Genomic DNA, 26,377 nt, shown 5'->3' on the forward strand with positions numbered 1-26,377 from the left:
ATTTGCTGTTCATTATAGAAAGCTTTGGAAGAATATCGTCAACACTAAAATTTAAATCCAAAAATTGATTTGAACATTTTGGTAACGTAGGAGTTCTTGCAGCAGTCCAACGTTTCAATGTAAGCCCCTTTTAAGAGGAGATACACTTTCCATTGCCCCTTGCAATTTTTTAAACCCTTCGAAAAATCTGATTTGTTGAACTCTGTAAAATAGGCGTCTGTTTCGTCGATGAACTCCTTATACGACATGAATCTCTGTCCACTGAGACATTTTTTTAAAGTCTGAAAACAGGAAAAAATTGCTGGGGGCCAAATCCGAAGGGCATGGTGAATGCGGCAACAATTCGTATCCTAATTCGATCAATTTGGCTGTGGTGACTGCAGAGTAAGCCAGTGCATTGTCGTGGTGGAGCAAAATTTCTTTATTCGCCAACTGAGACTGTATTTTCTTCAATGCAACATTGAATTGGCCCAATAAATCAGCATAGTACTACCCTGTGATAGCTTTTTCCCTCTGCAAATAGTCGGTGAAGATCACTTGCTCATTTCAAAAAACAGTAATCATCACCTTTCATGCATGTGGATCCCTGTTCTCCGATGTGTAGTAATGAATCCATGTTTCACTAACGATTATGACTCGATTCAAAAACTCCCATGGATTGCACATAAGCACCTTGACCAAATGCTCAGGCCAAACATTCGAATTAAATAGCCGTATCCAGTTGTCCACCGTGAGCAATCGCAGCACCCATCGGGCCGGCAGCTTTTCCATTTCAAAGTTATCATGCAAAATATTGGACGCCTCTGCTACTTCACTCACTTTTATTTGGCTGTTAGCGAGAATCATGTCGTGGACCTTTTCAATGATTTTCTCTCAGTAGTCGCGTTTGTTGAACGGCCTGTGCGCTCTTTATTAAAAATTGATGAACGACCTTGTTTGAATTCGTTGAACCAATATCTGACGGTTGTCATAGATGGTGAATGATCCCCATAAACGGCATCTAATTTCGTTTTTATTTCTTCGCACGTTTTTCCTTCCAAAAATAAAAAGCGAATCACGGATTGATATTGCTCTTCTTCCATTGTATCGAAAAACTCCCACTACGTGAATCACTTTGAAATTTTGGTATGGCGTCGTCAAATCGTTTAAAGGATGGTAGTATACTACGATGATACTGTCAACTTCAATTAGCAATGTCGCCTTTTTGAAACACGGGTATTTATTGATTTGTCTTCGGCTGATGGCAGAGTTTGAGACGTAAGCGCTTAAGTCTGACGGATAGTCTAATAATACTATATATTAATACTACTCACCTCGTCTCTTCGACACACTTATTAGATGAGACATCCAACACATTTCTTACGTCTCTACATTTTTCTCTGCCTTACTCTACGTCACGTCACATCACATCACGTCTCGTTATCAGCCTTCGTACCATGGTGGAAGGAATTCCTTCGTGCGAAACTTTTGTTTTTATGCTCCAATTAAGATTTTCCGTTAGAAATTTTTGGAATTTTAAATAATGTAATTCTTTAATTTATTTTAATTTATAGTATAATAATCAGATAACTTTCTTTAGGAAAAAACTTTAAAAAGATAAGAAACTTCGCATAGAAATCGACAAGTTATTTACTTTTCATATTTGTTTATCCTAACGAAAAGAACCACGTGATTGGTAGCTGAAGGATCCTATTTGCTCTCGCTGTTAGCAGCGCACGACCCACGAAGCGAGAAAGATGCTAAAGAGGGAGTATAGAGAGGTGAAGGAGATAGATAGACGGCGCGCAGCCGCGGACAGTGTTACCATGCTGGTGATTTTGGACAAGATTGGAGGTTTTTAATGATTTTTGATAATTTAGTGAAAAACTATTTTTTAAAAAAGCTGTTCAGAAAAATTATGCGAAAATCTCTCTCTCCTCCCCCTTTCTCTTCCTCTATGTGTATATTTCATATTCATAAATGTTTAAATATTATTAATTTTATTTATATTTACGTTTAAATATATATATATTAAAACGTTAAAAATCATTAAATTTAATTTTTTATTTTAATGTGTTCATTAAAAAAAAAATGATGAAAAACGTAACCTAGTGATATTTGAAGTAGGAGTCTGGTGGAAAAGTATTTAGAGTCGCAGCACTGGCGGAGGAGTAGCGCGCGAGAGAGACAACGAGAGTTTCGGCAATCTCAACGAAAAGGTCCACGGTGGTGGGGTGAACACAACACACGGGAACGTACGCGGAGGGAAGGACGAGGCCAAATCGTGCTTGGTGCCGTTGGTTGATGGTCGCCGTCAATGCCGCAGGTTCTGCCTGAGTGCGATTTCGGGAAGGCAGTAATCCGTTCCGAGGTAGTGCGGGCGAGTGACGTTTTCATGTTGGACACGAGGGTGGTGCGGAGGACCTCGCGGCCGTTGCCTGCACGATAGGCATTTTAAATAACCGCCGACGAGGGACGGACGAGTGTCGTTGCACGTCGGAGACGGGAGGACACGTTCGGCAAGATTTGCGCGTTGTACAAAGGGGCGAGCAGACCGATGTTGTAACGTACCAGGGTGCCAAGATGGAAGAGCGTAGCGTCCTCGGCAGTATCGGCGATATAAATAGTGCGGAGGCGACCAAAAGTAAGCGCGAATCTGTCAACGTTAAATCATCCACGGCGCCGTCGAGCGAACGGTGACGTCGTTGTTGCGCGGTCGTCTCGCTCGCTCGCTTGCTCACTCGCTCGCTCGCGCGAGACCCCGCCGCCACCGTCGCCACCGCCGCCGCCTAACCCTTGTACGATTTTGAATTTTCCTCCTCAGCCGATTTCGCGAATCCACATCGACGACAGTCTCGCGTTTTCCAACGGAAAATCTTGGAGCATGAAAACGGAAGCTCCGTGTACATGCTCGTTTAACGGACGGATCCATCATATTCTTCTTCGCGTTCAAATTTTCCGAAATTTGCGATTCATGATTCGTCACGTCGGCCAATGTCACAGTATCCTTTCGAAACTTTCTAAAATGAACAGCATACGCAATGTCATTTATCGAGGATAAAAAATAATAGGAGGAGGGGGAGAAAATAATCTTTTGTAACCCTCGTCCGTTAGTGTGTGAACGCAAGTTCGGTCTTTGATTCTCCAATATTCGGTCTTTGGTTTACCAATATTATAGATCAGTAGTTCCTCTTTCCGAATGACGAGCATCCTTATGAGATTCCTTGAAAATTACAAAGCTATTTTTCTACAGTAATTCGTGATTGTTTCTGTTATCTCCCTCCTTCGTTCAGTTTCCCTCGCTCCTCTTTCTCTCTGTTTTTCTCACTCCCGCTCCCTCTATCTTCTTCTCTCTTTCTGTCCTTCGTGCTTTTCGCAAGTTAATTATCTTACTCGGAGCACGTGAATGGTGCGTACAGATGTATACATGTATACGCGACTTCCCGTTGCCTATGATACGAGATAGAGCCTGTGTACTTTGTATAACAATGTTTGAATTTTACAGGATCGCTGACACGGCTAAAAATAGAATTTTCTAACAAATCTTTCTGCTAGCTGGTCGAAACTTAAGTAAATTACGGTACTCGTAATTTATCGATAAATAAATTTTTATTTAATTATTTACGTGGACGCATAAATAATTAATTAATAATTACTGAGAAACAACTACTTATTTGTCGCTTTTAGTTATCTTTTTTATTTAATAATAACAATGTTTTGCAATTATTGCATTGTACATAACAATACTTCTTTTTAAATATTAATATATAAATTATACAGTAGTATTGTATAATTTGTATATTAATATTTAAAAAAAATAATGTAATATTTTTGCAATATTTTCTAACAATGCACATTCAAGCTTAATGTAATTTCTTTCTTCTTGGAAATTCTGTATTTATTTTACAATTATTATATACTGTATTATAATATTATGTTTAGAATTTAATAAATAGTACTTTCAATATTAAAAATATTGTGTTATTTTGCTATTTTATCTTTTTGGACACTACAAAGACTATAAAATGAAACGTTCAAATCATGTCTTATTTTATTAAAAGTTTTCTTGTAATAAACACTAAAAAAAAATGGTCTTGCAAGTACAACTACCATTTTTTAATTGCAAAAGATTAACTAAAATAGATAAATGATTAGCAAATATTGTGATATTGCATATGTTTAATACTTAATTTAAATAACAAAGACAGAATTTATATTTGAACTGTTTGTAAAATTTAGAAAGAAAATTTTTTTGTGGCACCTCTATTCATGTTGAGGCCAATCATACTTGTTATAACATTTGACTGTATTTTTGACAATGAGATTTAAATTTTCTAGGGTTATTAAAAATGTTGCTGCTATAAATTCTATATATGACAAACATTATTTTAGCAGATACAAAAAATAGAGATAAATTTTTGTTGTGACATCTAGAAATCTACATGCATCAATAAAACATTTTTTTGGGTGAAATTGATACTACTGAAAATTTCAATCAATATAAATGATTATTACAAGTAGGGTAAATTATAAAAAGTTTGTTAATGAGGCAATCATTTGTTTGTTAGCCTTAATAATACCACGCAAGAAAAGGATATGCTTGATTGGTGCAACCTGCAATGATCCTGCCCTTAATGTTGCTGCTCAGCAATTCAAAGTGCCTGTACTAAAGTCTGAAACTGGCACAGAATATGTTGACGACACTACGTACAATACTTATTTTATACTCAAACAATTTGAAGGACCCGAATATGAAGCTTTATGCAAGAGTGCTCATAGGTTTGTACATAATATATTATATTCTTACAGCATATATTAAAATGTACAGTTAAAATGCATTAATAATTCTGATATAGAAAAACAAATTTCAGTTATTTGACTTATATATATGTATAATTTTTTTTAGAGTACTTGGACCTACGGCTTTGCTGCAACTGGCAGAAAAGAAGGAATCATTGCCTAGTATCAAAAGACCAATGTATACTCAAGCTATGGTAGGCACGATAGTGGTATTTAGTGGTTTTCGGGCTAAAGAGGATGAACTGGTCAGTCTCATTTATATTAACAATTTTTGATGTGTTATTGATTTGTGTATACATTTGTAACATTATATATTTCTTAACAGCGCAAGTTAGCTAATATGATTCTTAGTATGGGAGGTAGTATCCGGAAGGAGATGGGTATTAAAGTAACGCATCTTATTGCAAATCATTGCAGTGGAGAGAAATATAGATATGCTGACACATTTGGATTACCTATCATGTCGATAGAATGGGTGATAGCATTATGGAATGCAAAAGATGATATCTCCATGTACGCGAACAAAGAAGAATTGGTAAGTATTGTTAGATAACAGAAAAGTAATTCTAAAATATAACTTTGATACCGTATAAAAAAATTCATTGAATACAAGAATTATAACACATTAATTTAATTTAATTTTTAATAATTATTTTAACGTATTTAATGTATTCTCTAATAAATTCTAATTCAACAAACTACACCGTTTGCTGAGTACCACTGAAAGTATCGGTAAAAAGATAGAGACGTTTATATATGAACAAACAATCGTAGTGCAAAATCTGCGTTGCACTCTCTATCTCTCTATCGCTATCTCTGAGCGCTTAGCGCGATAGCGAAGTGGCGTAGTGTTCTCATTCGGTCTCCAACAAAAACATTATGATGACGATTTCCTTTTCTTTAAAACACATTTAATTCAAATTGTAGATAGCGACTTACAAACTGAAACCATTTTACGGGGCGAGAATATGTTTCTTTGGTTTTCCCGAAGAAGAGAAGAGACATATGTGTGAGATTTTGGAGCAACAAGGTGGTGAATCTACCGAAATTGATGATCCAAGTTGCACTCATGTCGTAAGTAGATATATAGATTTCATAAATCTACAAATTTGTTTCTGTATACAAAATTTATATGATGCTACATCACACAGCTGTAGTTTACCGCTTACACATTACATAAATGATACATATGCTTTAGGTGGTCGATATTCCCGGCCTTTTCTACAAGAGAGCCAATAATACGGGCTTATATCTTAAAAATACATCCATCAAATCACTTTCCTTAATGCCTCCTAAACCAATTTCCTCCGCTCTTTACAATCCTTACTCAAACGCAATTTTAAATACAACAAAATCTGACTACAGCATAGCGAGTTATACGTCGTTGAATAATTCGTTAATCTCATGTACATATGATGTAGAATATAATAACCAATGGAACGATTTTGTTTCAATATATAATGTCAGTCATGATTCTGCTATCAGTATGAATGATAATTGTTCCGATTTGCAAAATTCAATTATTAAATCTGGAAACTTGTTCCATTCTTTCACAGAGCAAAGTGATTCTGGTGTAGATATGACCAGATCATCTAATTCATCTTCCGCGATTTTTATATCAAATAAATATTCGATTCCAACAAATACGTCGACAATGATAAGCAACAAAAATGCTAAATTCCATATTCCTGATAGCTGTCTCGATAACGAGGTATTTTTTTGTAGAACTTCGTTAAACTTTTCAGATAAACCCGATGACTTAAAATTATCGCCATCTTATGAAAAAAATAATGAATCTAATCCTTGTATATCTTTAACGAGCAATAACACATTATCTTTAAAATATTGTAAAAATATTCATTACATACAGAATAATACGACCAAAAGTAAAATAATTCCCAAACGATTTATAAAATGGAGAAAAACTAATTCCTGTACATTTGTTCCGAAAATGGCGACGCTTGAAAAATTTAAATTTATGAAGACGCGTTCGCATCCGAATATATTAAAACGCAGTGAGGAACAATATAGCGATACATTTTTACACAATGTCGTAGATGATAAGAATAAGCGTTTATCCAAATCACATACGTCTATTTTCTCTAAAATCAGTCACTTTTCCTTTTGTCCAATATTTTCCGACACTAAGCGAGATATTTCTACCGATTCAGACGATTGTTTCCATGAGAAAACTTTTTTCAAAAAGAAAAACACATCTTTATCCAAGTCTTTCCCAGTGCCTAGAAAAATTTCAAATACTAAACACAGTTTGCAAAACATTTCGATATTTGATGGAAAAAGTAACAATGTATCATCTGCACCACACGACATAAAAACCGAATGCACAGATTTGAAGACACAAAAGGATAAATCATTATTCATGGTATTATTTATTTTTCTTTTTTTTTTGTTTGTTTGTTTGGAACGTATTATGAGGTTTGGTGATTTTCTTTGTCAATAAAATGTTACGTGGTTTTATGTAAAAAAAAAAAAATTGGAAGATGTGGTATTCACTAATTTTATAATAAAATATTTGATTATAAATATACACAACATGCAACATACACAGGTAAATATTAAGTTTGGAAAAGACTTTGTTTTGTCCATGTGAACATTGTGCATATTTATCTAGAATTTATATTTATTTATGTAAAATATCAATGTAATATGTACACATACACACACACACGCGCGCGCGTGCGCGCGCACGCACACACACACACACACACACACACAAAACATAATATTATCTTGAAAATATGATGTGTATTGTGACGTAAAAAAATGTATTAAATTGTATTAAATTATATATAATTGTTCTGTGATTTTATTGTCTGTGAGAAATAACATGTGATATAATGAAAATAATAATATGATTAATATTATTTATCACTTTTAAAAGTTTACTTTTAACTTATGGTTACATAAATAAACAAATATGAAATAAGAAAAATTTGTGTAAGAGAAAAAGTGGTAAATAATATGTAGTTGCGATTATAAATGGTCTGCTAGAACGAAGTATCATAATGTCGATATCTTTTTTATTACAGGTCGTTGATGAGTCCACTGTAAATATATTACCAAATTTAGTTGCAGTATCTGCTTTCATAGTCAAAACCGGATGGTTTTGGACGTCTGTACAAAATGAAGCAGCCGCTGATGAAAAAGAGTATCTATTTGAACATGTAAGTTTAATAATAATACATTTTTTAAATACTCTGGTATCTAAACTTGTGTATTGTTTAGTATTTAGAAACAGTTATGTCCCCTACTGCGACGGGTAGGCGAGACAGTCAACAGATTGTACCGAACGTGACATTATCAAAGCACCCCTGGTTGGGCGGTCAATTATCTAATTTGTTACAAAATGGAGCGGATTCACCAGCCAGTGTCAGTGGAAGCTTTTTGGATTGCACAGCAAGCCCGGATAAAATAATACTAGATGGTATGTGATATTATTTTCTAAATAATTTTATATTTATTTGATTTTGTATGAAATAAGCATGAAAAAATGAAAATTATATTATAATAACATTTAAATATATGTCTAACATTTATAATAAAATTGACAAAAGTGATAAAATTCCTATTTTAATATCATATTAATAAATCACAATTTACTATCTTCCTTTTCTTTACTGGTTCATTAAATTCAACAAGTTACTGACATATTTTTAAAGTTTATAAATTAATTTTTTGTCTTAGAAGCTTGTATCTTTTAGTATAACAAAAAATTTTATGCCAAACTACTAAAATTAATATTTAACAACGTAATATATATTTTTATTTAATTGTTGAACTCATAAAATGAACCATATGAAAGGGAAGATTGTATTAAAATTATTTATTGCTAACTATCAGATATTCCAGAGGTAGAAGCAGTCGATATAGAACATTTGCCAATAAATAAAGAAAATTTATCGCAACGTCATAAAGTGTTTCTTGAACTGGTAGAAACTGAGTCTAATTACGTAGGAATCCTTAATACAATTATGACGGTAAGTATTTATTAGCTATTGAAGCGTTTTTCTATTTTTTTATCTATATTTGCACATTTTATAATTACAGTTATTCAAATTGCCATTGGAAGAGCTCATAGGCAAAAGTGGGAAAGAGTTGCTAAATAGCACGGAAGTAAAAATTATATTTGGTAATTTTCCACCTATTTATGACGTTCATAAACAATTATTGGAGGCATTGCACTGTAGTGCTTCTCATTGGACAGAGGATATCAGCATCGGTGAAATATTTCTCAAGTTTGAACCAGATTTAGTTAAAGCGTATCCTCCATATGTCAACTTCTTCGAAAATACAAAACAAATGTTAGAGGAATGCGATCAAAATAAGCCACGGTTTCACGCCTTTTTAAAAAATTGCCAGACAATGCCGGAATGTGGTAGACAAAGCTTAAAGGAGCTGTTAATTAAACCAATACAAAGGTTACCCAGTATTAGTTTATTATTAAGTGGTAAGATTAATTACTTTTAAAATGTTAATGTTTTATTTGTGTAAAGTTTTGGATGCAAACGGAATGTTTTTATTTCTTGATAGATATTCTTAAGCATACGGACAAAAGTAATCCAGACTATAGCGCGCTAGAAGCTTCTATTAGCTGTATTAAAAAAGTGATGACGTATATAAATGAGGACAAAAGGAAAACGGAACGCCAATTAGCAATGTTCGATATCTTTAATGAGATTGATAATTGTCCGCCGCATTTAGTTTCCTCGCATAGGTCATTTATCAGTAAATGTGATGTAATGGAAGTTACAGAAGGTCTTAGTGGACGAGGTGACCATTTAGTATTGTTCCTCTTTACTGACACTCTTGAAATATGCAAGAAAAGATCGAAAGCTTTTAACTCGTTAAAGAGTCCTAATACTATAAATGGCTTACAATCAATTAAGCTGAGTCAAGGAAAGCCATACAAACATATCAAAATGTTGTCGCTAAGTACTATAAGGAAAGTCGTAGATATACGAGAAACTGATCGTAAATATCGTTATGTATATGCAAAGTATATGCGCTCTTTATAAAATAAAAATTATAACTAATTGTGTGATTTCTTCCAGAATGTCACAAAGTATTTGCGCTTGTGGTACGAGGAACTCAAGAACTCAAGGAAAAATTTTTTTCTTTTATAATTACTGATGAAGAAGTAAATAAAACGAATTATTTACAGACTTTATGTAGGCAAATGGCTCTTGCTGTCCGTGTAGCTGATGCTGTAAGTTACATATTATTGATAACAATATTTACGTATTTTACACACAAATCTTTAAACAACAAAGTCTGTTGAGAAAAAAATTTTTGTAAAGTGTTTACTGCAAATTTTGTAAAAAAAAATTACAATTTGATGCAACATTTCTGTTATCAATACTCTATTGCATTATGTTCAGTTTCTGTCAGCGGAACGATCTTAATGCAAATGCAGTTGATATCAATTTGCTGTAATTTCTGCTTGTATCTGCTGGCATGCTACAAATACTTTAAATGTCATTATGATATGTAATATTAATTTATATCATCCTATTTGTTTTTTTTCTTTATTAGGATACATTACTCATTAGATATGATTCGCATCAGCTTGAAGTTGGCACTAGCGATGTAGCATCGGGAACATTAAAGAAAACAATTAAGTGAGTATATTTGTGCTTTGAAGCTATAATTACGTTCTTTTTGCTTTTTATATATTATTTATATAACATTACCTTTTATATTACAAAAATACTGTAATAATAAATTAAATTTTTTACATATTAAGATGTGTAGGAAATTATGTAGAAATTTATTTATTTTTTTGTGGGGTATATTTATCAAATATTATAAAAGGTGTGAGGACTGACTTCTTTCTTCTCTTATACTGACTTCTATCTTCTCGTAGTTAAATTTAACTACGAATAGTAGTATATCCTCTATTATTAAATCATATATTGATATTAAACAGTATCTTTAAATCTGAGTTGTTTGAATATTAATAAAAATTAAAAAACTTTTTTGCTCACAGATATTTTGAATAAAAAGCTAATGTGATAGTAGATTAAATAAAATATGAATATAGATATTTAGTTAAAGATATTAAGTATATATATATAATTAGTATTTGCTACAGTTGCATAGAAATTTAGGATTTTAATTCGTCATCGCATTTAGATAAAACGAATAGATTATTTGTTGGGCGGCAAATTTGTGAAATTATATTTATATTTGAACGATCTTATAAATGGCACCAACATATTTCTGGGCACAGTCAAAAGATTTATATTTTAGTGTACATATTCTACTGTTATTGCATGATGTAAAGAAATAATGGGGTAACCCGTTTGGTTACAGGAGCCTATTTCATAATTTTTACCTGGAGTATATGGACCCGTATGTCTTCCTACTCAATAGCATGTGTGAAACCACGTTACATGTCCCACTACCGTCAGTTTTCGCACCAAGGCTGATTATATTTTTTTACTTGCTTTTTATTTTCACAACAGTGTCTCAGTAGCGTAATTATTATTAAGTGCGAGTAAATGCTTAATAGCACATTTATATACATATAGAGGAGTTAAAAATAATTAAAAGAATTAAAATATTTACATATAAACTAAAATAGAAATTGTTCGTCAATCAAATGAATAAAAGTTATAACTTTTTGTAACTGTCTTTTATAGTCTTGTAGATAAAGTAGAAAGTAAAACTACTTTTGTAATTATTTAAAGCCTCAAAATTTGTAATTACGCTACTGAAAATTTTTGCTTTTATGATTCTGTTTTATGCTGTGATGAATAGATATAATTTTATTCAGAAACAATTCTTCATAGACCTAATTCTGATCAGTTCAAGCATAATGTAACATAAGCTTTTTCTATTAAAAGCTTTTTATTATATATATTTTTAAATGAAGATTAAGTGTTGTATTTTCTCCATATTTTGAATACGTATACTTTTTTAACTCCTTGTGATTTTAATTTCTCACTTTATATTATTTATTTAATTCACATAAATAAATATTCAGTATTATAATTAATGTGTAATTTAATCGATTGTTATTTTGCTTAAAAAGTTTCTTAACAATTGCTTAATATTTGCTGCTTGATTTTATTTGCCACTTAAAACAAAATTTTTTGGGAATAGTTTATATGAATATATGTATGAACGTGCGTGCACACACATAAAAGAAAATACAAGAAAACACATTTACATACATTTTTTCTTTTTAATAAATATTTTTCTTACTAGTACAGCCATGGTGCAATTTTCACTGTTTTATTATCGATTGAATATCTTTTTGAAAAATTTTGCATGTATATCTTATATTTTCTTTGTACCATAGCAGGTGATTGTCTGCTTGAGTTGGTTTTCTTAACATAACAATGTCTATGTGGATTTATAACACAGGTGTCTGTTTGTCCACAAACTTTTTTCCTTTCAAGTGAAATGAACTATAAAGTTTATTATTGTATAATTAACAAAATGTTAGTTTAAACTGTATGCAAAAGACCTTACAGTTATTAATTTAAGGAGGAAAAAAGTTTTAATGTTGCATTTAAACAATCTTTATATGAGAAAATTTTCAAATTGTATTTTTCTTCAGGTTTGCATCTCGTACAAGAGCGAAAGTTGGCCGAGCGTTTAGTTTCAATAAAACTCCAAGCAAACTAAATAGAGCGATGTCTACGATTATGTCTCCGTTTGGAGCAACACAAACTCTTCCTTCGACAAACCAACAAATAGCCCAAATGCGGCTAGGTAGTTGCAACAATATCAGCGTTAGTTGAATCTTTTTTATATAGATTTTTCCTTTATTCATGCTGTTCCTTTTTTGCTTTTCTTTTTCTTTTGTTACTTTTTTTTATTGTTTTTCTTTTCCTTCTATTGCTTTTCTTTTTCTTCTATTGCATTTCTTTTTCTTCTATTGTTTTTCTTTTTCTTCTATTGCTTTTCTTTTTTTCTGTTGCTTTTTTTCTTCTATTGCTTTTTTTCTATTGCATTTCTTTTTCTTTTATTGCTTTTCTTTTTCTTCTGTTACTTTTCTTTTACTTCTAATGATTTTCTTTTTGTTTTCTTTTCACTTTACATCTATCATATGACAGGAAGTTGTTAATTCTTCTACAAATTTTTATTTTAATGTATCTGATATATAGAACATACTATGAAGGAAACTAAATTAGTTTATACTTGCAAGCTTTTTTCTTATATTTGTTTTCTACTATGTTAAATAAACTTATATTAAAATATTTAGTTTATTTTTCATTATAAACCAGATTTATTTTTTGTATTTTTTAAAATAATAATTCTATTTTATCTTACACTGCTGCTTTTACTCGCAATACTTTTACAATTTATTAATTTTTGCTACTATATTGCTTTCATAGAAAAATATATAATAATTATAATAAATTTATAATAATTCTAATACTTTCATGCTGACTTAAAGTCAATGGATGAACTATATTAAGGATTTCATGTAAGTACGTTATAAAATAAATATATTGGAATTTTTTTATTTATTTATTTCTTAATTAAAAGTTATTTTTGTTTATTTGACTTATGTATATATATATATTAATACTTACAAAATAAATGTATTACTATTGTTTAATGACGTTACATGACGTTAAATTATTAAAAATTTAATATTATTTTATTGTAGTTGCTATTTTGATTTAATTTCATAAAACTTGGTGTTTTCATTCCTTTCATAAAATTTGTTTTAAATTAAAGAATTTTATATATGACATTTTCGTAATACAAAGTAAAGTTAAGAAATATAATTAATAACTATATTACAATTATATCTAGCAAATTATATTTTTTTTTATTTTTAATTCCCTTAATTCTTTTATACTTCATTTCTATAATCTACTGATAATGTATGAATTATTAATTTATTAATTTAACGTGTATGTGTGTACATACATACACATTATATATATATGCTGACAAGCATATAGCACGCGAAGAAAACAAGAAAGAATTCTACATATTTCTTTACTTTATATTTCAAAATGAATTCTAAATGTCAATATTTTCTTTTTGCTGTTTTTCAGTTTTATATTTGAAGGAAATAAGAAAATGAGGAATGAATATATTAAGTCTTATCTTTTTCCAGGAGCTGGATAATGGCGATTCAAGTTCTCCAAATAGAGATGTTCTAGTAGCGCCGATGTCTGATCAGCCGACTCGAAAGGCTCTAAGTATGGCTTCGCTACGAAGGTTGTAATTAGTATGCAAGAAGTCATACTTCCTTTTGCTACAGTCGTTTAGTATTCTGAACAAAGAGACGTGCATTTTTAACAAACCACTGCGGTATGTTAAATTAATATATATCATCTATAGTGATTAAGACATTAATTATATACAGCGGAGAAGGCCCGAAGACGTGCTGTAACCATTTTTATCCATCACAGTTCTGTTTCAAATTATGATTGTCATTTTTCACCATTACTGTTTTATAAGAGTTCAGTACAATTTCCTAAATATCGCCTTATCCTCGGATGCATCATTATAAAAAATGATATTACTGTTATTAGTGCCAATAATGCCTAGTTATTGTTATATTATTATTATTAACATTTATTTATTTTATGTATTATCTCTTGTAATTATTGTATATGCCTTCTTAGCTTCCACTCTTACTCGCCGATAAGATAAGATAAAGAACCATCATTTTTTAATATAAATACAATTCGCTCTTCGCGTTGAATCAATTAAATTATTCTAGGAGATATATTATATATCATTAAATTATATTGATTCGGAAATATTTTTTCGGATTTTTCGGATTAATCGTTATTTTAACGACAAAGCCAGACTTATATCAATGACACTGCAGGCATGTGCAAAAACTTCTCTTAATAAATGTATCAATAATTCGTAAGAAAAAAATAACATTAATGTCTTATTAATTAATATATCCCATTCGTAATCTCAATGCCAAAAAATAGACGAAGTAATTGTTTTAGAATAAATTAGGCAAGAATGCTAACCACAGCATGAAGTAAATGTGTTCTCCAATTAATAAAAATAGTAACTTTTATGTTTTTGATACCAAAATTTTCTACAATTTAAATACAATTTGATTTTACTCACTATTTTTTTTATTTCTGTTTTTCTATTCATTAGAATTTGTTCAACGGGAATCATACAAAAGGAGGTCTGATCTTTGAGCCATAAAAAAATTTATGTGCGGCTTTGTTTTACTTTATCAACGAAGATACTGGTGCTGTGTAGATTTTTTAATAAGACTTGAAAATATTCATATTTCATACAGACTTAAGTTTTGGAAGAAAGTCTGGCGTATGTGCGTGTAAAAAATGTTCAAATCCGAAAATGAAAGCATTGTTAAATTTTAATGATTACAAATACAATACTGCTATGTGCCAATATAGCGAATATACTAAATAACAAGGATATTGCCATCCGTTACAAATTTGATACGTTTGCTTAGATACTATTATATTTCAATGACCTGTGATTTGATTGGGTTTATTACGAGGAGAGACAATGCAATTTACTAATACTTTATATGTCTAAAATTTATGAAAAATAATCGCACAAAAGAATAGAAAATTCACAATTTTTTAACATCAATTGATGTTGTGTAATTGAAATAAGAGAACAGATTTTTAAAATCTGTACTATTTCATAAATGTTTATACAATTTTGTATCTTTGTACTGTGCATAATTCTGTATGATTGACTGTGTCAGATAAAAATGAAAAATTACCAATGTTGGAAATATTATTGAAAATAAGGACTTGAACAACGAGAAAACACTGCTTATTTCTGTATAGTTAATTACATAATGGTAAGATAAACATATGATGGAGAAAAATAATAGAGTAAATACAATCATACACTAAGTACAATCAATAATATTTTTTAAATAATATGCAAACTATATATTTGTCTTAAAGTTCTCTGTTATATTTCATAATTATTAATCGCTGTTATATAACCGTTTAAATAAAAAATTTCAATTTGTTTAATTACAAGTTTGAATAAATTGTGTAATGTACATATAATGTACAGTAACAGGTTATCAACAATTTGCTTTCATTATAGCATTAATTACTCTCGATGTCAAGTTTGTAAGATTTTCCTAATTGCACATGCTCTAAAACATTGACTATCAATTAATTCGATTACAATTAAATAATTGACTGAAGAAACACATTATGTGAATAAAATTATATATAAAAGATAATTTACAATATGTATTGTAATAAATGTGAAACAATCATGATTGATAAGTTTTTTAAAATTAAATGCATGTTAAACATTAATTTGAGCATGCAGACATACATCATGATTCTTCTTTCACATAGCACTCTAAAAGAGTTTATTTTTTTACATATTTCATTATTATTTGATTTTATGCAACATTAATAGCTTTTATTAATAGTTGCAAAACTTGTGTTGCCTGATATAGCAACATCTTGCCATTGTAATTTTGTTCGTAAAATTGAAAGCAGGCCATATATGCATAAGATTGTTTTACGTATGCATCCATATATTCGCTATTGTATTGCAATGCGAATATTCCTAAGTGTTTTGTTTGGCGATTGTATGTTTCGGCTCTATGCATTAGCATTTTCTTTATCGTCCATTATTTGAAAACTAGCTAAAGTTTATTTTTGCATCATTAATACGAAGTAAAATGGAAAAATAAATATTTAGTTTAAATGCAAAATAGTCGATTATAAAATGTACTTGGCGGGAAAATCTTATAAGCACAGAATGATTTTTTTCCTGTACGGTCTTTCCTAGTCTTTATTCAATCAATATAATACGGTTTTTCTATCTGTTCTTACAAAATGATACCAGTGCCACTTCTAAAGTAATTAAAAGTAAAAAACTGAGAAAGGATTAAGCTTTAATATAACTTTGTACAAGCGACATTTAATTTTTTACAAGTACTACCGCATGTGAGTCACAAGAGAGAAGTCTGACAATATATGGTATCGGTATATTCTTTTATCCATTATATATATTGATTGATTAAAGAAAATCAGCATGGATTGTTGACTGCCAAGAAAGTATTTCGATCACTGCTTATAAGAGGTTATCCAGTTTTATATTGTCGATTATATTCTCTCTTGTCATCTTTTGATAATTAGTGCCTTGAGTATGAATAATGAGTACGAATAAAACTTGTATGATTAAATGTACTTTATATATGTGCCTGATTCACGAAAAAGATAAATCGAGAGATGCAAGTTTCTCTCGATTTCGTCTCTCGTATAATATTTTGTGCCTCTTAATTTAGATTATTTATTAAGATTCCGATTTTGCTCTGTCTTATTTCAAACCAGTGAAAGATACGGTACCATTATACTTTCTAAAATGTATCCCGTAATAACGAAAACGTGCTTTTTTAAAGTGCCATTCGTGCGCATACTTGAAATAAGCACACTACTATTTGTATAAATAATATTAACTTTATAAGAACTGATAAGTAGAATAGTGGTACGAATTGCGGGACAAATAAAATTTTTTACACAGTTTCTATTGATTAATGTGGTATCGCGTAGGTTTGACATAATATAAAAAACAGAAATCTTTAATAATTGCTGCAATTTTTCAACGTAAGAATCGATATAAGGTATACTGCTATTCTCGCGAGTCCTCCTACGACATGTAGAAAGTTGAGAATATCTGTACTCGGACACCTGTCTTGTGCGTATTTTCCAGTCTTCTATAAAAATATTAAAAAATAAAATATTAGCTGGTCAACTGCATCGGAACGCGTCGACCACTCTCTATATGCGCAATTGATTTATTTCTCAAATCTTTTATTTTCTTTTACTGCAAAGAGTAATTGGGTGCCGAGATATGAGAGTCGCGTGGTGATATGCCAAAACAAGTGTCCTTGATTTAGGTGCATTGTAAATAGTAATGTTAAGTATTTCAGAAACTAATGTAATGTAAAAAACATTTTTTACTATACACCTAAAATTATATATCGTCTTACAATTCTCACGCAGTTATTATTTATACATTATTAATACTGTAATTGTATAAATTTAACATATATTATGTAAACCGAAATTAGCGTTTCTTTACTCGTTCACCTTTTCTGAACCTTTAGACACGTGATAGTAAGTATTTATTAGAGTATATGAAACTTTAGTCTGGATGAGCATATCAGCAATTTAAAAAATACGCATATTATGTAATTTTTTACAAGATTAATATGAATAATAAACATATATTCCATATGTATGAAATAACAATGGAAATAAATGTGGAAAGCGTCAATAGTTAACGTTCAGATGCTGTTTAAAATTCGTATAAAGAATATTTTTGTTTTATATTATTACATTGATAAGTTATTTTTATTAAATTTAAAATGTTAAGAACATTATCTTCATGATAAAAGAAGTTAAATTAATACGGCTTGACAAATTGTTTTGGTAATTCGCGTCTCACACGTTTTATTGCACTTTCAGAAGAAGCGCGTGTTCATCGAAAACATGTGGAAGTGGCCAAGATTTTATTTTATTCCAAGACGGACGTCTTTCGTTTCGGGCAACAGATTAGATTTCTTACTATACATACACATGTGACAAGCTTAATAAAAAAAATAATTGTAAATTGTTTTCTTTTTCTTTCTCTTTTTATTTCACTGATATATCTTGACCAAATTTTACGTTTTATATCCTTGATGGAAACATCTATATGTTTTGACGAGTAAAATGTAAAAAATAAAATTTATATACCGTAAGCCGCAGGAGTTAAATGTACATAGAATTTATATATATTAAATATATTAAAACAATATGAACATATACTGTTTTACGTTATTATATTAAAATAATTCGTCAAACTCAAATATCATGGATTGTATTGGATAGCCTTCTGAACTAAATCTGGCCCATTTGCGTATCCTTGCTTTAAGGAAACATACACAGTTAATAGTAAAGCTGTATAAACGTTAGCTTAGAACAGTAATATTGCATTACAGTAACTAATTATTGAAATCATATTATCGGTTATAGGGTAATGTTACTATCAGTCTTCTATTACTACTATTCATAAATTACAATTGTTGCAGATGGTATTTGTATATCATTTGTATTGTTTTACAATCCGTATATCATCACAACACGTCACGATATTAATGAGATTTTTCAGATACGAGTAATACGAGCATTGCACATTTTCTCTGATTTGCGTGCGTTTCAATTTGTAAAATTGAAGGTGAAGAGAATACACGAGAATGTTTTTTTAAACACGAAAATTCATAAAATTAGACTTTATTATATTCTCATTTACTACGTCCTCAAAATTTTTTATTAAAATACACGAAATTGTTGATAGGAAAAAATTTTAATGAAAGTAAATGCTCTTAAAAATATTTGCCAGCTTGTACTGATTTCGTCAGTAATCAAATTTGTTTTCAACCTTTATCTACAAATAAAGTTAAACTGAGTTCATGTTGCTTCAGATATACATATATGTGTATTTGTATTTATTGCAACGTTATTTATTTTGTCTTATCCTTCAATTTTAATTATTCAGAGTGATATACAGAAATATTGGCAAAGAACCAATAGTTATTATTATTAAAATTAAAAATTGAAATTTATATAAACTGTGAACGCATTTATATATGTACATATATGTATTATACGTATATTGTACATTATTCAGAGCAGTTGAAGTTAAAGAATGAGCCAAAACGGATGACATTAAATATGCCTAAGGCAGCGTAAACTCGCTCAGCTTCATTTGTATTCGGATAAACGTGGAAATATGATTACTTGCCGAAATGAGCAAGCTGATATCGAACATCGACAAAGGCGTAACGCGCTTGGAATAGCTGATGTAAGGTTTTCATCGCAGAAATAGACTACGAAACAGTAAACTCGATTAACAGTGATGCATTTCGCGCCTCCATTCAATGGAAGACCCGATACAAATTACAACTCGGCAATTGGTAGAATCGATATTACCTTTTTGCTCTTTACGTTCGCGCGAAGCATTCACCTCTCATTTCTCTGATACTATTAACTTTTGATTGGATCGCCAAGCGGAAGTTTAACTGTACTTGACAAAAGATACCCCGAAGATAGATAAATCCGATGAACGGTATGTTTTTTTGATAGATTACATTCAGAATTTTATCGAACGATATATGTAGAAGAGAATTGTTGAATGCGTACTGTTCGTCTATTCTATGTATTTTATTGATATTTTATTTTAAAAGAACATTGAAATATAAAATATTTTTATTTAATATGAACAACATTTATTGAAAAATATGAAATAAATATTTTCAAAAAATATATAAAATATTTTTAAAAACATTTAATACAATAAGTAGGATAATCTGTTTATTCTTTCTTATGCTGAAAACAAAATTTATTAAAAAACTAAAATATTTAGTTTAATATTGAGTTGATTTAATTAATTCTTGATTCAAAAAGTGTTAATAGTTAACATGAATGAATTTATATATATACATACACACACCTTTTTATGTGCAACTATATAATTGTCGAATCAACCTAATGTTTAATCGAACTAAATATTTTAGTTTTTCAATAACTTTTTCTCAGTACAATAAGTAAAAATGTTGCTTTATCCTTTATGTTTGATTTCTTTAAACAAATCTCCGATAATCCGTAACTTCCGATACGTCTCTTGCATTTCTCGCATTGCGAGGGTGACGAGAATCGCCGCCGCATGCTTGTTAAAAGAAACTTAATAGATTTCTAGAATACAAAGTTTTAAATTGAGTTCCTCCGCGAAGTTGGGCGATCTTGCTAAATAATTACCAAATAATAAATCCATAACTCCGTTATGGAACTTAGTTCGAAACTTTGCATTTCAGGAATCTAGAAAACTTCCTCTACGAGGAAAGGAAAAGGGGAGAGGTTTGCACTTCTTCTCATCAATTTATTGTATCTATTTATTCAACAAAATATGCAGTCACTCTTATTAGCACACGTGCGTGAAATCGCATGCATGCGTGAACTTTCTAATGGCCTGCCTATTTCGCCGAACGATGCTGAATTACGGCTAATTTTCTTTGAGCTATTTCGCGTGTATGACTATTTTCCAACGGTTCGCGATCTCTTAATTAACGAACGCGACGGTATAATGTATAAGGCAAACTCGCGAAATTCTCCCGCGCGAGTTGCCAAGTTGCCTGATTAAAAAGACGCCCCGACTACGAGGGAGCAAATAAGAGCAGCCAGGTGGCTCGTTCTTTTTTCCTCCCCTCCGCCCCTTTCTTTTTTTTTCGACAGATAGAAAATGAAAACGTTTGCGTAGCCAGACGTGGAAACGTATATATGGCCTGTCTCGTTAACATTTCGTTTTTCAACACATGCGCTGAAAGGGCGAGCGGAAACGTTTTATTACGGCCGCGCGTATGTCGCTTACGTGCGTGGGCAAATATGCAACGGGGCGAATTTACGAGCGAGTAAATAGCTCGCCGCGCATATGCATACGTGCTGATCGTGCATCCCGTGATGTCTCTGACTGCCAACTCGCCGGAAAATATCAGTCTGATACGCGTGTTTTTTTTTCTTCTCTCCCTCCCACTGTCGCGCGTCCACCCGTAATGAAACGACCGCTTCGTTACGTCGGGATTACGATGAAGTTACGCGATGCGTAATATCCAGGTGTTTGACGTATGTTCCTCTCTTGTCCGTGCCCTCTTCTCCGGAGAGCTTCAGCAAAAAAAAGAAAAAGAAAAAAGGTGTTACGCGAATCCCGCTATTTCACTGTGCGCGTGTTATGTAAACGCGGGGGAAATTCGCAAGCATAGGGTAAAAAATTGTATCGCGTTAATGAACACACGTGGAGCAGGCGGATCACTTTGAATAGCGTTTTTGGACGATAATCGGGGGGAGCTGTAACGAAATAAATTTACCACGAAGGCTGATATTCGGAGACAAGCGCGAATTAACGAGCGTCGTCGAAACGACACGGGAGTTGGCGTAACATTACGAATTAAATCGAAGGCGTTACACTCGGGATCTGAGAGTACCTTTAATCCATCAGACACGTGGAATCGCCAATTTGTTCAGTGCGACGTCATAATTAACTAATTGCCATTGAAGGCGCCCTGATGGAGTCCCGTAATAATTAACTATATTCAATCCATCAATTATGCGATCGTATTAGCGAAGTACTATAGATCGCAATTGCATCTACATAGGCCGCGAAGTGCGGTAACGGTGCATAATCGTCGAGCGAATAATGAACATACGATTCGCCCAATTTGCACTATCGTTACTACCCACTAATGTGGAATTGTTGTGCTGAGTTTCATACGCCGCCGCGCATCGCGGCCAAAATGCATCGGGAACTTCGAAATGGAGCCTGCAAGTAGGCATATCTCAATCCCGCTGTTAATTACGCTCTGTTTACATTCGTGCGTAGCGTCGTCCTAGAACGTCGCGCGATATAATATATGTGTATACCGGTATCACGTCTCTCGGATAACGCGCTAATTAATAACGCGCTGCTTGTCGGAGAGCGGCGTCTTAGAGCTATTCACGGCGGGGCTTCACCAAGAGAGATACCGGGGGGGTGCTTTGAACGTTTGCACCGTCGGAATTTCACGCGCCGTCAAAAAGAACCGAGACGAGTCCGCCTCCTCGCTCTAAGGTGCGAAAATTAAATTCTGCGAGAGAGAGAGAGAGAGAGAGAGAGAGAGAGTCTCAATAACGCGAGCGCGAGCTTCCAGCGAGAGTACCTGTCTACAAGGCCATTGTATTATATTAACTCCAGCTGGCTCGTGAGTGCAGCTCGGCTCTTACTTTTACATTCCTCGCTGACAAATTAATTTTTCTAATCGTCTATCCTGACAGACATCTCGCGCGCGTCTCTTTCGAGAAGCTGAAACCGCGTATCGCCCGCGCCCGCGCCACCGCCGCAGAGCCCGATGGAGATCTTTCAAGGGATGCGCTCGACTGCCTCTGTACTGCAGGACCGCGTTTGGTGGCAACTTCACTTTCCGCATAAAGACGCACGTGTATTTTTAGGTGCACGGCAAGGGCGGGAGGGTGAGGAGGAGGAAGCCACGTTATCAGAACGGTTAGTAGCGAGACTACAGAGAGCGGCTCACATTGATTTTCACACAGGGGTTGGGGTTCTTGAAGGCCACAGCTGGAATGGAAGCTGCGGCCTTCAATTTTCGCTCATTCACTTCGCCGGATTCTTTCCATTCGCGTTTCTCGCCGCGCATCGTCTTATTTTCCGTCTTACTCGCCCTCCGAGACATCCTGCCGCGTTCCACCCTTTTTCTCCGTCTCTGCCTCGTCGGTTCGCTCGTCCTCGTCTGCTTCTTCTTTTTTCCCCCGTACCGGGGTACGTCAATTTAAAATCCCATTCACCCCCGACGTTGCGACGTTTTACTTTCCGCGAAATTGCATTATTTCGCGAATGTCTTTATTTAAACAATCTAAGCGAGAGTGACGTCGCGCTTTCCCTTTTTTTATTCGCGGAAATTCTTTTTTTTTTTTTAAACAGAACAGAATTCAACGATATACCCTCTTAATAAATTTTTCTCGATTCGTTGCGCCGCTCGATTATGTTGCTCTTATTTACATACAAATACGCATGTAAATTGACATTTTAATTAATACCCGCGCGTTGCTTTTTGTGAGTGGACGCGCCAACGTGGTTTGATTTATTGATTTTACATGCGATAACGTGCCTATTGTCACAAAATGTTACACCACTGTATATTGTATTATGCTGCACGATTATACATTTCATATAACATTAGCCGAATACATATCGATTTTCGATTAATCGAAATTGTGCCCCAGAATTATTGCCATTAGTTTTTCAAAGAAATTAGAAATAGATTTTTATAATTAAAAAATCAAATATGAATACTGTAATACAGATGAAAAGAGACAAATTGCGTTTTAAATTCAATAAATATGAATTACAAAATTTCAATTTTGATGACGCGTCTTAATTTAATACAGTTTACACTTGAGTTAATTCTATTTAATGATGAAAATTTATAATCTTAGAACGCTACTCATGTCTTTTTTTTCTTACATTAACACTACTCTGGATCAAAATTCACCCACATCATTAAGAATTTTTTACACCTTTTCAGATTTTTTTTCTACTTCAGGTTGCAAGAGACGGTAGAATAACGAAACTATTTTAATGTAAAAAATCTTATTAAATGTTTTAAACTATCAAAATTTTAATAACAAAAATGTAATAAACTTGAAGTTATACTTGGAAAATTCACTTACAGTAGCACTCTAGGGTTAATAGTAGAAAATTAAAAAGTAAGGAAAATTCTCACATGTACGAAAATTGCAAGGAATTTGTAGACAAAAAAGGAGTCACAGCGATTGCACGGAAATCAAAAGAGTAATAACCGGACAAATGATAATTACGAAATATTACACTGCACAGATATTGCATTAATATCTTAATTGCGACAATTTACTTTTTCAGTTCCTCGTTATTTCGACGGGAATTTTGTCGACGATGAATGGTAGAGTAGGTGCGTATAAAATGTCGACGTGCAAAACTGCGGAAACCATTTCATCGATTTTTCCGCGCCCTGGCGCTAATTAAAGCTCGCTTATGTTTTCCTCAAACCAATCTCGCGTAATATTACAACTCCTAATTAGTAGCTAATGACGTCGAGTACAATGTTAACGAAATCGTCAAAGAACGCATGTAAAATGGAAGGGGCGGATAGAAGAGTTCTTCGACATTACGGCGCTGGCGAATGATGCAACAACGAAATTTAACATTATCAGGATTGCCTCGTATTTTCTCTAATTAACATCCAGCAACAATATAACAATATTGCCTTCTGGGCGTCACCAAGCCGAAGCCGTGGCCGTGGCTCAAAGGCGGCGACCTGACTTTAATGAAGTTTGCCGAGGCATTTATCGGCGCTGGGCTGTGGGCTAAAACCGGACCGCGCATTTCCGTCCGGTCCGCTTCTACTTAAGCGTCAACGAGAGAATCGGCGGTGCGCCATTAATTCCAGATGCCTGCACCGGACGAAGACCGCCGCCGGTCCTCGGCTTCCTGCCACTTTTTCGAGACTTAATCTTCAACGCCTCCGACTCTAATCTCGACGTATAATTTTATCGACATAATAATAATACGTGTTCAATGTTACGATAATACACGTGTATAAAATACAATTACTTCCTAATGGACTTTTCGCTCCTGATACTTTTTGTGAAATATCGATTGCATGACACATGTCCCAGATGCAAAAGGTACACACCGTCACTCGCGATGGTAAACGAACAGTGTTAACAGCGCGGAGCTTTGATTAAAGTTTCAATTTATTTTTGAATTCTCTTGCAGGAAATCGGGGTGCACCGGAGTTAACTCGCGGTACCCGCGTAACATGCTGCACAGATATTTATTTACGATACTTCTTTCGAGTGCGTCGGTGTGACGTTGAGCGTAAATTACTTGGCGCTCTTTGATTACTCGATCCATTCGTTTACATTTATCCGCGTGTATTAATTCCCTCATCGTATTAAAAACTAAAACCGTGGCGGCGTTTAAAGTATAATAGTAATAAAGTAGATCCGGTAAATTCAAATCATGATGGAGTACATTTTCAAGTTTTTATGCTATCACTCGGTATGGATTGCAACAAATTGCAATTTTACATTTCAATAACGCGATGATAGTTTTTTTTGTGAATGCATACTATTATTTAGTAACCGACACCATGAAAATCGCGAAACGATAAATCCAACTAATAATCAACGTTTCAGTTTACGATTTCGCTCGCGCGCGCATTATAATAAATTGCAGTTTTTCATTGCGATTAAAAGTACGTTACGAAAAGATTTACATCGTTATATATAAATATACCTCTGTGTTACTAGTTCAAGAGAACCGCATGCTAAATGATACTAATACCGGAAAAACACGTATATGCAATTTGCACGAGAGTGCATTTAAGTAGAACCAAGAAAAGCTAACGCGGCAGTGGAAAAAGCGCATTGGTGGTCGACCGAGTAGAACGAGTCCGGATTGGGTCAGCCGTGGCACCTAGTAGAAAAGTCGTTTACGTCAGACAGTAGCCAAGCGAGTCGTGACTCTTGGTCCACACAACCGGCGGTAACAGTTGTTCGTTCTGCTACGTGTGATACATACGGTGGCCCCCGGCTCCCTCTCTTACGGTCAACGGTGTCAGAAAGTCACGTTTCAATGCGCCGAAAGTCCAGCCGCATTCGTATAACTTATACGGATAAATGATTATTTATCCGCATAATTTGATTTAATCCGGATCGAGATAAACCTTATGCATCAACTTTTCTTGGTTTCAGCACAATTAGTCTTCCAATTTATTTTTAGCGGAAGATATTAAATCATTAATGAAACGTACATTAAGAGAAAAAAAAATTGTTTAATGAAAAAAATAGATTTTACTTAAATCTGGATATTTGGATGCAAATAATTATTTAATATTTTACCAAATATAATCACGCACTAGACTCTTACTTATGCTATCTTAATTTTTTACACGAAAACAACAGTTTTGTTAAAGTATCTAAAAATATATCTAGATTACTTGAAAATAATTTTTGTTAAATTAACAAAATAATTATATAGAATGCTCAAGCTAACT

At 32.8% G+C, this 26,377-nt stretch overlaps 2 protein-coding genes and 1 long non-coding RNA gene across 13 annotated transcripts in view; 1 reads left to right on the plus strand and 2 right to left on the minus strand.

The window, feature by feature from the left end:
* LOC105195643 overlaps positions 1-26,377 on the minus strand; it is a 133,524-nt gene that overhangs the window by 11,917 nt on the left and 95,230 nt on the right. The gene's annotated exons all lie outside the window — the stretch shown is intronic.
* Positions 1,208-2,071, minus strand: LOC105195639. Its single transcript, XR_850713.3, has 2 exons — positions 1,314-2,071; positions 1,208-1,237 (listed from the first exon to the last, which is right to left on the minus strand). It is a non-coding gene; the product is annotated as an uncharacterized LOC105195639 (long non-coding RNA).
* Positions 2,235-18,369, plus strand: LOC105195641 (protein ECT2). 10 transcript variants are annotated; one of them, XR_005574530.1, is made up of 18 exons: positions 2,235-2,623; positions 4,548-4,758; positions 4,886-5,024; positions 5,105-5,314; positions 5,707-5,853; positions 5,978-7,162; positions 7,830-7,964; positions 8,026-8,224; positions 8,641-8,777; positions 8,848-9,247; positions 9,331-9,771; positions 9,852-10,006; positions 10,333-10,418; positions 11,113-11,205; positions 12,365-12,539; positions 13,208-13,237; positions 13,883-14,079; positions 14,896-17,750. XR_005574530.1 is itself a non-coding variant. In XM_026136410.2 (16 exons), exons 1-16 carry the CDS (start codon positions 2,563-2,565, stop codon positions 13,991-13,993), a joined length of 3,831 nt encoding a protein of 1,276 aa, XP_025992195.1. In that variant the 5' UTR covers positions 2,235-2,562; the 3' UTR covers positions 13,994-17,748. The 10 variants fall into 10 exon arrangements, 6 of the variants coding, with proteins under 6 accessions (XP_025992195.1, XP_025992197.1, XP_025992194.1 ...); XR_005574531.1 differs by having other exon boundaries at positions 11,113-11,151; XR_003268868.2 differs by lacking the exons at positions 13,208-13,237; positions 14,896-17,750 and adding an exon at positions 18,225-18,369 and having other exon boundaries at positions 2,563-2,623.

This window comes from Solenopsis invicta, chromosome 4, assembly GCF_016802725.1.
Source record: "Solenopsis invicta isolate M01_SB chromosome 4, UNIL_Sinv_3.0, whole genome shotgun sequence".
Lineage (NCBI taxonomy): Eukaryota > Metazoa > Arthropoda > Insecta > Hymenoptera > Formicidae > Solenopsis > Solenopsis invicta.